The 15027-nt window shown below is 37.3% G+C and overlaps 1 protein-coding gene across 5 annotated transcripts in view; it reads right to left on the reverse strand.

Moving 5' to 3' along the window:
• Nucleotides 1-6651: 6651 nt before the first annotated feature.
• The window catches only part of tfap2c (transcription factor AP-2 gamma (activating enhancer binding protein 2 gamma)), a 50038-nt gene continuing 41662 nt past the window's right edge, over nt 6652-15027 (reverse strand). For all 5 annotated transcript variants that reach the window (XM_061889525.1, XM_061889511.1, XM_061889539.1 and 2 more), the window contains 2 exons: nt 14409-14550; nt 6652-9762 (listed from right to left, as the gene is read on the reverse strand). In XM_061889525.1, coding sequence (XP_061745509.1) covers nt 9474-9762; nt 14409-14550 — 431 coding nt within the window. In that variant the 3' untranslated portion in view covers nt 6652-9473. The remainder of the gene's footprint in view (nt 9763-14408; nt 14551-15027) is intronic.

Consider the following 15027-nt stretch of genomic DNA (forward strand, 5'->3'; position numbering starts at 1 on the left):
AATCAAATATACTGCAAGTGAAGGGACTCATAAATAACACAATTACGTTGTCCTAAAATAATATACTGATTTAATTAATATATTTTTTACTAAACTGTCAATAAAATAAAATGAAATTGAAAATAAAGCTTCAACAATTTAGTCATATTTTTTGCGCCGATATGAAACTTCTCTTTGACCTCTGTTTGCTTGCTATTGTCATTACTGCCACAAGTGGAGGAAAAGTGTATTACAAGCTGAGAAAACATACTTTTTGGCGGTTAAGAAACACTTTAGGACTGCGATGAGAAATGCTTTGAACTGAACTTTCTGCAAGATTCCTTAGCTGTTGTAGACGCCTACAATGTATTGGGGAGGGCAAAAGGGGCATTGTCCGTTTTCTAAGCAACTTGCCTTCACTCCGACTCACTCATCTCTTTTATCTGATCTCAACAACACGGGCGAGTTCTAGTCAACCGCCGACAGTTCTGGTCGGACAGGTTCCGAGGGGAGAGGCCGACACTTGTTGAGAGCGCTAATAATGGCTGCCTCACACGCCTAGGCCCTTTTTTTTTTTTTTTTTACCAAAATGCTGCTTTGGTCCTCAGCGGGGGACATGTGAGGGATTAAGAGCCGCTTTGCAGCGCTGATTGATGCCGAAATCCCAATGACAGAGCAGGGGCGAACCGGCCGGGCGACTCGTAATTACCCCAGCCTGCAGTTCAGACGTCAAAGGTGTCGCTGCTCGAGACAATTCTAAAACCGCTGAGTGACGCAGGAAGGAAAAGGACGTGAGAAGAGTCATTTGAGACGAAAAGAGCATCATTGAGTCAAAAACAAGTCAGAATGACACCTATAACGTCATCCAAAAACTGCAGCAGACTTCATTAAACAGTCAAAGATCCTCTATATGACAAGAGAGCTCTGTTTGTTTGGTTGTTTTATTTCACCAGATTCAAAATATTACAAACCCCGTTTCCATATGAGTTGGGAAATTGTGTTAGATGTAAATATAAACGGAATACAATGATTTGCAAATCATTTTCAACCCATATTCAGTTGAATATGCTACAAGGACAACATATTTGATGTTCAAACTAATAAACTTTTTTTTTTTTTTTGCAAATAATCATTAACTTTACAATTTGATGCCAGCAACACGTGACAAAGAAGTTGGTAAAGGTGGCAATAAATACTGATAAAGTTGAAGAATGCTCATCAAACACTTATTAGGAACATCCCACAGGTGTGCAGGCTAATTGGGAACAGGTGGGTGCCATGATTGGGTAGAAAAACAGCTTCCCAAAAAAATGCTCAGTCTTTCACAAGAAAGGATGGGGCGAGGTACACCCCTTTGTCCACAACTGCGTGAGCAAATAGTCAAACAGTTTAAGAACAACGTTTCTTAAAGTGCAATTGCAAGAAATTTAGGGATTTCAACATCTACGGTCCATAATATCATCAAAAGGTTCAGAGAATCTGTAAAAATCACTCCACGTAAGCGGCATGGCCAGAAACCAACATTGAATGACAGTGACCTTTGATCCCTCGGACGGCACTGTATCAAAAACCGACATCAATCTCTAAAGGATATCACCACATGGGCTCAGGAACACTTCAGAAAACCACTGTCACTAAATACAGTTGGTCGCTACATCTGTAAGTGCAAGTTAAAGCTCTACTATGCAAAGTGAAATTCATTTATCAACAACATCCAGAAACGCCGCCGGCTTCTCTGAGCCCGAGATCACCTAAGATGGACTGATGCAAAGTGGAAAAGTGTTCTGTGGTCTGACGAGTCCACATTTCTAATTGCTTTTGGAAATATTCAACATCGTGTTATCCGGACCAAAGGGGAAGCGAACCATCCAGACTGTTATTGACGCAAAGTTCAAAAGCCATCATCTGTGATGGTATGGGGGTGCATTAGTGCCCAAGGCATGGGTAACTTACACATCTGTGAAGGCACCATTAATGCTGAAAGGTACATACAGGTTTTGGAGCAACATAAACTGCCATTCAAGCAACGTTATCATGGACGCCCCTGCTTTTTTCAGCAAGACAATGCCACACCACGTGTTATAACAGCGTGGCTTAATAGTAAAAGAGTGCGGATGCTAGACTGGCTTGAACATTTTGAAGCCTAAAATACGACAACAGAGACTGTTGAACAACTTAAGCTGTACATAAAACAAGAATGGGAAAGAATTCCACCTGAGAAGCTTCAACAATTAGTTCCCTCAGTTCCCAAACGTTTGAGTGTTGTTGAAAGAAAAGGTGATACAACACCGTGGTGAACATGCCCTTTCCCAACTACTTTGGCATGTGTTGCAAAAAAAAAAAATAAGTTTATGAGTTTGAACATCAAATATGTTGTCTTTGTAGCATATTCAACTGAATATGGGTTGAAAATGATTTACAAATATTGTATTTTGTTTATATTTACATCTAACACAATTCCTCAACTCATATGGAAACGGGGTTTGTATATGTGACAGGACAGCTCTGCTGTTTTTGAGGATGTACTGCAGAAACACTTGTCAAAGATCCTCTATATGAAAGGAGCGCTCTTTTTGAGGATCTAATCATAAAAATACAAGTCAAAGATCCTATATGTGACAGGAGAGCTCTGCTGTTTTTAAAGATGTACTGCAAAAACTCAAGTCAAAGATCCTCTATATGAGAGGAGCGCTGTTTTTGAGGATCGAATCATAAAAATACAAGTCAAATATCTTATATGTGACAGGAGAGCTCTGCTGTTTTTGAGGATGTATTTATCTTTTTTAAGCAACGGCAGTTTTAAAGTGAAAACTGCCGACATGGCAGCATTTTGTTTGTAGTTTCAATATTGCATCATTTTATTGTTTACATTACACCTTTTAAGTGTTTTTGTTTTGTTATTACAGTGGTATTTTTAATATGTGCCGCGGGGCGTGAATAATCCATCCATCCATCCATCCATTTTCTACCGCTTATTCCCTTTCGGGGGGGGCGTGAATAAAATAAAATAAAATAGAAATAGTCCTGCACTAGCGGTACACATACCACAGTTTGACAATCTCTGAGTTTGTATTAATAATGAACAAAATAATAAAATAAAATAAAACAAAAATAGTCCTGCACTAGCGGTACACGTACCACAGTTTGACAATCTCTGAGATTGTGTTAATAATGAACAAAATAATAAAATAAAATAAAACAAAAATAGTCCTGCACTAGCGGTACACGTACCACAGTTTGACAATCTCTGAGTTTGTGTTAAGAATGAATAAAATAATAAAATAAAATAAAAATAAAATAGTCCTGCACTAGCGGTACATGCACCACAGTTCGACAATCTCTGAGGTTGTGTTAAGAATTAATAAAATAATAAAATAAAAATAGTCCTGGACTAGCGGTACACATACCACAGTTCGACAATCACTGAGGTTGTGTTAAGAATTAATAGCATAATAAAATAAAAATAGTCCTGGACTAGCGGTACACGTACCATAGTTTGAGAATCTCTGAGTTTGTGTTAATGAATAAAATAATAAACTAAACTAAAATAATCCTGCACTAGCGGTACACGTACCGCAGTTCGACAATCTCTGAGTTTGTGTTAATAATGAATAAAATAATAAAATAAAATAAGCTAAAATAGTCCTGCACTAGCAGTACACGTACCACAGTTTGAGAATCTCTGAGTTTGTGTTAATAATGAATAAAATAAAATAAAAATAGTCCTGCACTAGCGGTACATGCACCACAGTTTGAGAATCTCTGAGTTTGTGTTAAGAATTAATAAAATAATAAAATAAAATAAAATAAAATTGAATAAAATAGTATTGCACTAGCGGTACATGTACCATAGTTTGAGAATCTCTGAGTTTAAGAATCAATAAAATAATAAAATAAAATAAAAATAGTCTTGCCATAGTTTGATAATCTCTGAGTTTAAGAATGAATAAAAATAATAAAATAAAAATAGTCCTGCACTAGCGGTACACGTACCATAGTTTGATGATCTCTGAGTTTAAGAATGAATAAAATAATAAAATAAAATAAAATAAAAATAGTTCTGCACTAGTGGTACATGCACCACAGTTTGAGAATCTCTGAGTTTGTTTTAGGAATGAATAAAATAATAAAATAAAATAAAAGTAGTCCTGCACTAGCGGTACACATACCTAAGTTTGACAATCTCTGAATTTGTTTTAAGAATGAATAAAATAATTTAAAAAAATAATAAAATAGTCTTGCCCTAGCGGTACACGTACCATAGTTTGAGAATCTCTGAATTTGTTTTAAGAATGAATAAAATAAAATAAAATAAAAATAAAAATAGTCCTGCACTAGCGGTACACGTACCACAGTTTGAGAATCTCTGAGTTTGTATTAAAAATTAATAAAATAATAAAATAGAAATAGTCCTGCATTAGCGGTACACGTACCACAGTTTGAGAATCCCTGAGTTTGTGTTAAGAATGAACAAAATAATAAAATAAAATAAAATAATAGTCCTGCACTAGCGGTACACGTACCTTAGTTTGACAATCTCTGAGTTTGTGTTAACAATGGGACTTAAAAAGTGGCCTAAACAGTTCATAAATGTCTTTATGTCGCCCATAACCGATTAATTTTGCATCCTTTTAAAATGAGACCAACTTGAAGGCTCATGATTCACTTAAGTTGTTTTATTCACATAAAATCAGTCGGACGCACGAGCGATCATGCTTGCGTCACCTTTATTGTTCGCTAAAACTAACCCGCTTTTCTTTATAAAAACATGTCATCGTAAAAACCACACACCAACAAAAACAACATGAAGTATATACAATAACAACAACAACAACAACAAAAAGCCGATTAAATTACAAGATAAATTAGAAAATATTTACATCAGGATGGTGGATAAAATTCTATATTGGGATTCAATGTCTAATTAAAAAAAGAAATATGTACAATATGTCTTCTCACAAAACACACATAAAGTAAACGGATGTTTGTTTTAAATACTAAGAGGATGAATACATAATGTGGTAAACAAATATAAACTAGGGATGGGCATTTGACTCATTAATAATAAATGGTTATTAAAGCAACAGCTCATTAAGGTCAATAGGAATATTTCAGTGATTATCTGATTAAAATTTTTATTATTTTTGTCAATAATTATGTTTTTTTTTCCCCCTCAAACATTTCTTGGAGTGACGCAGGAAGGAAGTGGAAACGAGAGGTGATATGTCAGACAAAAATAGCCGACTCGTGATGGCGGTCGACAAAAACCAGTTAGAGCAGGACTTCTAATGTCAAAGACCTAAAAGTGGTACAAGTTGGAGTTTTACATTTTTTTTTTTTTTTTTTTTTTTTTAATAAGAGTTCGCCTTGAATGTCAACTAAAATATCATGTGAGATCCTATATGTGGGACTTTGCTCTTTTTGAGGATCTAATCATAAAAATACAAGTCAAAGATCTTATATGTGACAGGATAGCTCTGCTGTTTTTGAAAATGTTCTGCAAAAACCCCAGTCAAAGGTCCTTGATATGAGAAGAGTGCTGTTTTTGAGGCTCTAATCATAAAATTACAAGTCAAAGATCCTATATATGACAGGAGAGCTCTGCTGTTTTTGAAAGATTACTGGAAAAACCTAAGTCAGAGATCCTGGATATGAGAAGAGTGCTGGTCAAAGATCTTATATGTGACAGGAAAGCTCTGCTGATTTTGAGAATGCACAACAAAAACACATGTCAAAGATCCTTCTATATGGGAGGAGCACTTTTTGGAGGATTTACTGCAAAAACATTAAAATATTTTTTATGTGACAGGAGAGATCTGCTGTTTTTGAGTGCATAGTGCAAAAAGACAAGTCAAAGATCCTCTGTGATGAAAGAGCTCTGCTCTTTTTGAGGATAGGCCAAAGATCCAAAATATGACAGGAGCGCTCTGCCGTTTTTGCAAATCTCCTGCAAGAACACTGGTCAAATATCCTCTATATGGGGGGATTGCTGTTTTTGAGGATGTACTGCAAAAACACTAGTCAAAGATCCTATGTGATGAAAGAGCTCTGCTCTTCTTGAGGATGTACAGGAGCGCTCTGCTGTTTTTTGCAAATCTACTGCAAAAACACTGATCAAAATCCTCTATTTGGGGGGATAACAGTGTATATATATATATTTATTTATATATACACACATACATACACAGTGTGCATATATATATATATATATATATATATATATATATATATATATATATATATATATATATATATATATATATATATATATACATACATACATATATTACATACAGTATGCATATATATATATATATATATATATATACATACATACACACACATGTGTGTATATATATATACATACACGATTATGTATATATATATACACACACACACATATATATATATATACATACACACACACACACACACACACACACATATACATATATATATACATACATACACACACACACACACACACGTGTATGTATATATATATATATATATTGTATGTATGTATATATATATACATACTGTATGTATGTATATATATACATACATACATACACACACACGTGTATGTATATATATATATTTACATACATACATACGTACGTACGTACGTATATATATATATATATATATATATATATATATATATATATACACATATACATACACACACAAAACTACTTTCATTTATTTTCATGTAATAAAAACCCTAATTTTTAAGTCGTGGCAACATATTTTTGTAGTATTAGTAGCGACTTCCTTGTTCATTTACGGAATCCCGTCAACTTCATTTGTTTTCACTTTATCGGACTGCGAATGCAAGTGAAGCCGAGGCCACATTAGGGCCACTTTGAAGCCACATTAGGACCACATTAGGGCCTGTGCACATTTACACTGGAGTCTAATAAAAATCACAAAACAGAATTCGAAAAAAATCAGTAAAAATCTACAGTTTTTGGCGAACTACAGACTTCAGTCTTTTTGCAGAGTGCCACAGCAAAATAAGCCAGGACGGGGCCAAAGAAAGTTGCGAGTGCCAGCACTTTGATAAAGATGGCAAGAAACACCACTGGATTACAAAAATTACTCATATATCAATTTCATATGTATTACACATTGTTTAGGGCGTAAAAAAAACTAGAATTATTCTACATAAAACTTAGTTTGTGTCAATATTTTTGGTGTTTGGAACAGATCAATTGGATTTTTTGTTTGTTGGGGATGGCGCGGTTTTTGAGAGTGGCCATGCCAGCAACCTGAGGGTTCCTGGTTCGATCCCCAGCTTCTACCAACCGAGTCACGTCCGTTGTGTCCTTGAGCATGACACTTTATGGGTCGTGGTTAGGGCTTTGCATGGCATGCGTCTGTGTGTGAATGTGTGAAAGTGGAAATAGTGTCAAAGCTCTCTGAGTACCTTGAAGGTCGAAAAGCGCTATACAGTATTTACCATTTTTTGGAAGGGACTATTAACAAAAACTGAGGTATTGCTGGAAATGTGAAGTGAATTATATTTATATAGTGCTTTTCTCTGGTGACTCAAAGCGCTCTACATAGTAAAACCCAATATCTAAGTTACATTTAAACCAGTGTGGCTGGCACCGGGAGCAAGTGGGTAAAGTGTCTTGCCCAAGGACACAACGACAGTGACTAGGGTGGCGGAAGCGGGGATCGAACCTGCAACCCTCAAGTTGCTGACACGGCCGCTCTACCGACCGAGCTATACCGCCATGTATTCATATTGTGATGAATACATGGCCTATAGGACAAAGGGATTGTGTGTATAGTCTGTGATATCATGAAGAACCCAGCAGAAGTAGTGGGTTTGAGAATCAGTGAATAAAATCAGTCGCATGACTTTTGGAAGGGACTAATAAAAACTGAGGTGAAGTGAATTATATTTATATAGCGCTTTTCTCTAGTGACTTAAAGCGCTTTACATAGTAAAACCCAATATCTAAGTTACATTTAAACCAGTGTGGGTGGCACCGGGAGCAGGTGGGTAAAGTGTCTTGCCCAAGGACACAATGGTAGTGACTAGAATCGGGGAAGCGGGGATCGAACCTGGAGCCCTCAAGTTGCTGGCACGGCCGCTCTACCAACCGAGCTATATTGCCATGTATTCATATAGTGATGAATACATGGCAATATAGGACATAAAGGGATTGTGTGTATAGTCTGTGATATCATGAATAACCCAGCAGAAGTAATGGGTTTGAGAATCAGTGAATAAAATCAGTCGCATGACTTTTGGAAGGGACTAATAAAAACTGAGGTATTGCTGGAATTGTGAAGTGAGTTATACTTATATAGCGCTTTTCTCTAGTGACTTAAAGCGCTTTACATAGTAAAACCCAATATCTAAGTTACATTTAAACCAGTGTGGGTGGCACCGGGAGCAGGTGGGTAAAGTGTCTTGCCCAAGGACACAACGTCAGTGACTAGGATGGCGGAAGCGGGGATCGAACCTGGAGCCCTCAAGTTGCTGACACGGCCGCTCTACCGACCGAGCTATACTGCCATGTATTCATATAGTGATGAATACATGGCAGTATAGGACAAAGGGATTGTGTGTATAGTCTGTGATATCATGAAGAACCCAGCAGAAGTAGTGGGTTGGAGAATCAGTGAATAAAATCAGTCGCATGACTTTTGGAAGGGACTAATAACAAAAACTGAGGTGAAGTGAATTATATTTATATAGCGCTTTTCTCTAGTGACTTAAAGCGCTTTACATAGTAAAACCCAATATCTAAGTTACATTTAAACCAGTGTGGGTGGCACCGGGAGCAGGTGGGTAAAGTGTCTTGCCCAAGGACACAACGACAGTGACTAAGGTGGCGGAACCTGGAACCCTCAAGTTGCTGACACGGCCGCTCTACCGACTGAGCTATACCGCCATGTATTCATATAGTGATGAATACATGGTCTATAGGACATAAAGGGATTGTGTGTATAGTCTGTGATATCATGAATAACAAAGGGATTGTGTGTATAGTCTGTGATATCATGAAGAACCCAGCAGAAGTAGTGGGTTTGAGAATCAGTGTATAAATGGCTTCCTATGCCCATCCCTAGTTTTCAGACATGGCAGCATCCTCTGTGTGAACACTGACGAGGTTTCTGGAGGTCGGCAAAGCACAGGAACACGGAATCCATCCTGACGTGACGAGGTGCAGCACAAACAATAATCAGCTTGCTTTTTGTGATTTTAAAAACGGGAGAGAATTGTGTCTTTTTCTCATAAAAAGTGGTCCGTCGTGTTGAGACGCAGGAAATCAGAGGATTTGCCTCCAGACAAGAGGAGGAGGAGGCAGGGGGGCTCACAGCATCTTGAAATGATGTCCTCTGGTGAGGGGGGGGTAAAAAAAAAAATAAAAAAAAAATGTTCTCCCAAAGTTGTCATCGTACAAAAGAAAAAAAAATGGGGCGGAAACCCGGAGTTCATACGCGGATCCCCCCCCCCGCGGGAGAGCGTCTCATTTCCTGTGCTTGTCCAGTTTGTCGGCGGCTTTGCTGCCGCCGTCTCCCGCCCCGTCGTCGCCGGAGCTCAGGTACATCTTGTCCACCTGTTTGAGGGCCTCGTTCAGGTAGTTCTGCAGCGAGGTCATGGCGGCGCAGATGGCCGGCGAGCCGAAGCCGTGGCTGATGAGGCTGAAGTGAGTCAGGCAGCCCTGGATGCCCGGCTCCAGGATGGGCGCCGGCCGGGAGTTTCCCAGCGGCGAGCGGTCCTGGGTGAGCAGGTCGGTGAACTCCTTGCAGATTTGCCTGCGGGTGTTAGGGGCGGGGGACACCATTATTACATTTGGCCCTCAAGACTGCATGGATGTTCACCACGTCCAGACATGAAGGGAAAACACGCACAACTCAAAATACATTTTTGAAAATGAGGACTAAAATTCCTGCAATTGAGTGCATTTCCACACTATTATAAGAACATAATGTCATGGCTGTCTTGAGTTTCCAATAATTTCTACGACTTATTTTTTGTGATTGGAGCACATGCTTGTTGGTCACAAAAAACATTCAAGAAGTTTGGTTCTTTTATGAATTTATAATGGGTCCACCGAAAAATATGACTAAATCCACATTTTTCTCTAACAATAAAGTCTATGTTTACACTACAATTGAATTTTTGTTTTTTACTATAATAATATAACATTTCACACATTCTTCATACAATATTGCAGTGGTTCTCAATAGGGATGCACCGAAATGAAAATGTGTGGTCGAAGCCGAATAAAATTTAAACGCTTGGCCGAAGGCCAAATACCGAATAATGAATGCAGTTTTTCACAATTTTTTTAAATATTGCATAAATAGCCTAGAATAAATATTTAGACGTTTTTCAAATAAAGTAATTTTTTATTGAATATTGACATTTTTTAAATATTCCAGTAGCCTTTGCTTTTCAAAAAAAAGCACAAAGTTTTTCATTTATATGAGGCCTTCAAACAAAACATGCATTCCCCAAAAAAATAATGTGCATTAAAGTGGATAAACCCACAACAAATGAATTATTGTCCTTTTGGCAAAAGTCTGCTTAGCCACAGTAGATATGCTAATAATGTAAACAGAAGGCTTAAGTCAATCTCAATTAAGTGTGTGCTTGTAACCTCATACACTTATACAGGTAGCCTACACAACAGGCTAATAATGTAAACAGAAGCCCCACTAAATCTCAATAAGTGTGTGCTTGTAACCTCATACACTTATACAGGTGCACAACATATCCCAACGTCACCGCGTCACTGCACGTTGGTTGATTGCGTCACCGCTTTAAAAAAATTGCGTCACACGCCACTATTCGGCCTTGTTTTTAACTCATTCCACATAAGGCAGAATGTGGCTTTTTTTGCCATATTCGGCTGAATATATTCGGTTACCGATTAAATCGGTGCATCCCTAGTTCTCAACCTTTTTTCAGTGATGTACCCCCTGTGAACATTTTTTTTAATTCAAGTACCCCCTAATCAGAGAAAGGCATTTTTGGTTGAAAAAAAAAGATAAAAAAAGTAAAATACAGCACTATGTCAACAGTTTCTGATTTATTAAATTGTATAACAGTGCAAAATATTGCTCTTTTGTAGTGGTCTTTCTTGAACTATTTGGGGAAAAAAAGATGTAAAAATTACTAAAAACTTGAGTGATTAAATTATAAATAAAGATTTCTACACATAAAAGTAATCATCAACTTAAAGTGCCCTCTTTGGGGATTGTAATAGAGATCCATCTGGATTCAGCAACTTAATTCTAAACATTTCTTCGCAAAAAAAGAAATGTTTAACATCTATATTTATGGAACATGTCCAAAAAAAAATCTGTCAACACTGAATATTGCATTGTTGTTTTTTTTTCAGTTTATGAACTTACATTCAATTCATATTTTGTTGAAGTATTATTCAATAAATATATTTATAAAGGATTTTTGAATTGTTGCTATTTTTAGAATATTTAAAAAAAAATCTCAGGTACCCCTTGGCATACCTTCAAGTACCCCCAAGGGTACGCGTAGCCCCATTTGAGAACCACTGCAATATTATACATAATTATTTTTTCTTTTGTGCAACATTTGTTCATTTATTTTGAGACACTTATTTTGAGATATTAAATGGCATGGATTGTCTAGCAAACAGATGCTGTGTGTTTTTCCCATAAGTAAAAAAATTAAGAAAACAAAATAAAATACAAAAAATAGGAAACCACAGACAGCTGCAGTCCTGAATGACCTTAGAGCAGGGGTCACCAACCTTTTTGAAACCAGGAGCTACTTCTTGGGTACTGATTAATGCGAAGGGCTACCAGTTTGATACACAAATTGCCAGAAATAGCCAATGTGCTCAATTTACCTTTAACTCTATGTTATTATTATTAATTAATGATATTTATTTTTGTGGAAACACTGATCATCTTAATGATTTCTCACAATAAATATATATTTTTGATGACATGTTTTAAATAAGTTAAAATCCAATCTGCACTTTGTTAGAATATATAACAAATTGGACCAAGCTATATTTCTAACAAAGACAAATCATTATTTCTTCTAGATTTTCCAGAACAAAATTTTTAAAAGAAATTCAAAAGACTTTGAAATAAGATTTAATTTTGATTCTACAGATTGTCTACATTTGCCAGAATTATTTTGAAATTTAATCAAAATAAGTTAGAAGAAATATTTCACAAATATTATTCGTCCAAAAAACAGAAGCTAAAATGAAAAATTTAATTAAAATGTATTTATTATTCTTTACAATAAAAAAAATAAATTTACTTGAACATTGATTTAAATTATCAGGAAAGAAGAGGAAGGAATTTAAAAGGTAAAAAGGTATATGTGTTTAAAAATCCTAAAATCATTTTTAAGGTTGTATTTTTTCTCCAAAATTGTCTTTCTGAAAGTTATAAGAAGCAAAGTAAAACAATAAATGAATTTATTTAAACAAGTGAAGACCAAGTCTTCAAAATGTTTTCTTGGATTTTCAAATTCTATTTGAGTTTAATCTCTCTTAGAATTAAAAATGTCGAACTAAGCGAGACCAGCTTGCTAGTAAATAAATAAAATTTAAAAAAAAATACAGGCAGCTCACTAGTAAGTGCTGTTATTTGAGCTATTTTTAGAACAGGCCAGCGGGCTACTCATCTGGTCCTTACGGGCACCGCGTTGGTGACCCCTGCCTTAGAGAGACATAGCAACCCAATCTGGGCGGTATAGCTCGGTTGGTAGAGCGGCCGTGCCAGCAACTTGAGGGTTCGTGGTTCGATCTCCGTTTCTGCCATCCTAGTCACTACCGTTGTGTCCTTGAGCAAGACACTTTACCCACCTGCTCCCAGTGCCACCCACACTGGTTTAAATCTAACTTAGATATTGGGTTTCACTATGTAAAAGCGCTTTGAGTCACAAGAGCAGGGGTCGGGAACCTTTTTGGCTGAGAGAGCCAAGAAGCCAAATATTTTAAAAAGGTATTTCCCTAAGAGCCATATAACAATTTTTTTAACACTGAACACAACTAAACGCGTGCATTTTTAAGTAAGACCAACATTTCCAGAGTATAATAGGTCTTTTATTCTTTGTATTAACATTGTTATTCTGAAGTTAACTGTGGAGGGGGCGTGGCCTGCAGCAAAGCGGGATGTTGCCGGGACCGGCCTTGAAATCAGCGACAGGTGCATAGATGGCCCAGCTGGGCCTTGTTATCTAATCACCTGTCGCTCTGTTATAAGCAGCAGCCAGGAGGAAAGACGGGATTGAGGCTGAAGCCAGAGCGCGAGTGAGGACGAAAGAGAAAAAGACAATTGCTGGAAAGCAACTGAGAGAAAAATAAAATAAAACAACATTGTAACCCTAAAACAGGCTCTTGGTGGTCTGAATAACCCCCAGGAGGGCAAGCCCCACACTAACCAATAATAAATAAATTACTTCTTACCATTAACGCAACTTCTTGAACATAAAAAAGCATGAAAATGTTTTATATTTTGAACGTTATTTTTAAGACTGTGATTACAAATGGATTTATCCATTACTTATCGTGTTAAGCAATGTCAGCTCAGATTTATCCGAGAGCCAGATGCAGTCATCAAAAGAGCCACATCTGGCTCTAGAGCCATAAGTTCCCTACCCCTGCACTAGAGAAAAGCGCTATATGAATCTAATTCACTTCACTTCACCCACAACAGGCTCATCAACCACCCACATTTCAGTTGTGACTCAATCCGGGTTAAATTGGAGATCGGTTTCTCTTACACATCTCAAAAACTCCCCACAGTTCTCGAAACTTTCCAGAACAACCATTCTTTGTCCGCCTACAGCCTATATGTTCATTATTTTGTGCTGTCCCTATTTCAAATAAACAATTGAAATTAATCTTCTCCATTTGGAGAAAATATGGAACATCTTTAATCAAGCCGGTGTGGCAATAAGGCATTTTTATATCACATAATGATAACAATATAATTCGTAAATGTCTCACATTATTTGTACAATATCTACAGTCGTGGTCAAAAGTTTACATACACTTGTCATGGCTGTCTTGAGTTTCCAATCATTTCTACAACTCTTAATTTTTTGTGATAGAGTGATTGGAGCACATACTTGGTCACAAAAAAAAATTCATTAAGTTTGGTTCTTTTATGAAAGAACCAAAACAGGCCCAAAGCATAATACTGCTACCACCATGCTTGACGGTAGGAATTGTTTCCTGGGATTAAAGGCCTCACTCACTCAAACGCACACACACACACACATATATACACCAATAAAACGCCAAAAAGTCCAATGTATACTAATAATAAAGAATAATAAACGAAGCCTTAACCTTTAATCCTAACAGTGGTTGGGCCAATTCTTGTAGAATCTCCTACTAAAGCTCATAGACAAGACAAATCAATGAAAGTGAAATTCCGCTGACACTCACTTGGCAGCGAGGAGCATGTTCTTGCGCGAGTTAACCTCATTGCGTTCCACGTGAGGCCTGCCCAGGTACTCCGCAATGGCTTTGGCAGGAAACTCTGTCTCGCACACGTAACCGAAGTCTCTGGCTAAGTGAACCGCTTCACCTGAGGAGACAGCAGACAAAGAAATGTGTCACGAGAGCTTTTCGATGCAAAAGCGAAACTGTGCACGAGGTGGATATCAACCCTTTGCTCCAAGGGAAGAAGAGCTGATATAACACTCTCCCCTCTTGACTCGCGTGATCATGATCATGCCCCCCCGCCTCCCGACGGGAGGATGCGGTCTACTATTTAAAAGCTTTAAGGTCAGCCTAGCCTCTTGGCAAAATGCACACTGGATAACAAGGCCGATTTGAGCTGGTGAGGTCTCAAAATAACACAGAGAATCCAAATATGCTCAGAGTCATCAGACTGTTGGGCAACATAAAAAGGAAGCGAGAAGAAAGAGGTTAACAGTTCTGTGGACTGTCGCCTGTGGCTGTTTGGGATTGAGGTATGACTGCCAAGTCGTTAAAAGGTCTCTACCATGAATGACGATACGGATATAATAAGATGAGCATGTGGTGATGCCATACTGCCCTG

The sequence above is a fragment of the Nerophis ophidion genome, linkage group LG02, assembly GCF_033978795.1.
Source record: "Nerophis ophidion isolate RoL-2023_Sa linkage group LG02, RoL_Noph_v1.0, whole genome shotgun sequence".
Taxonomy (NCBI): Eukaryota; Metazoa; Chordata; class Actinopteri; order Syngnathiformes; family Syngnathidae; genus Nerophis; species Nerophis ophidion.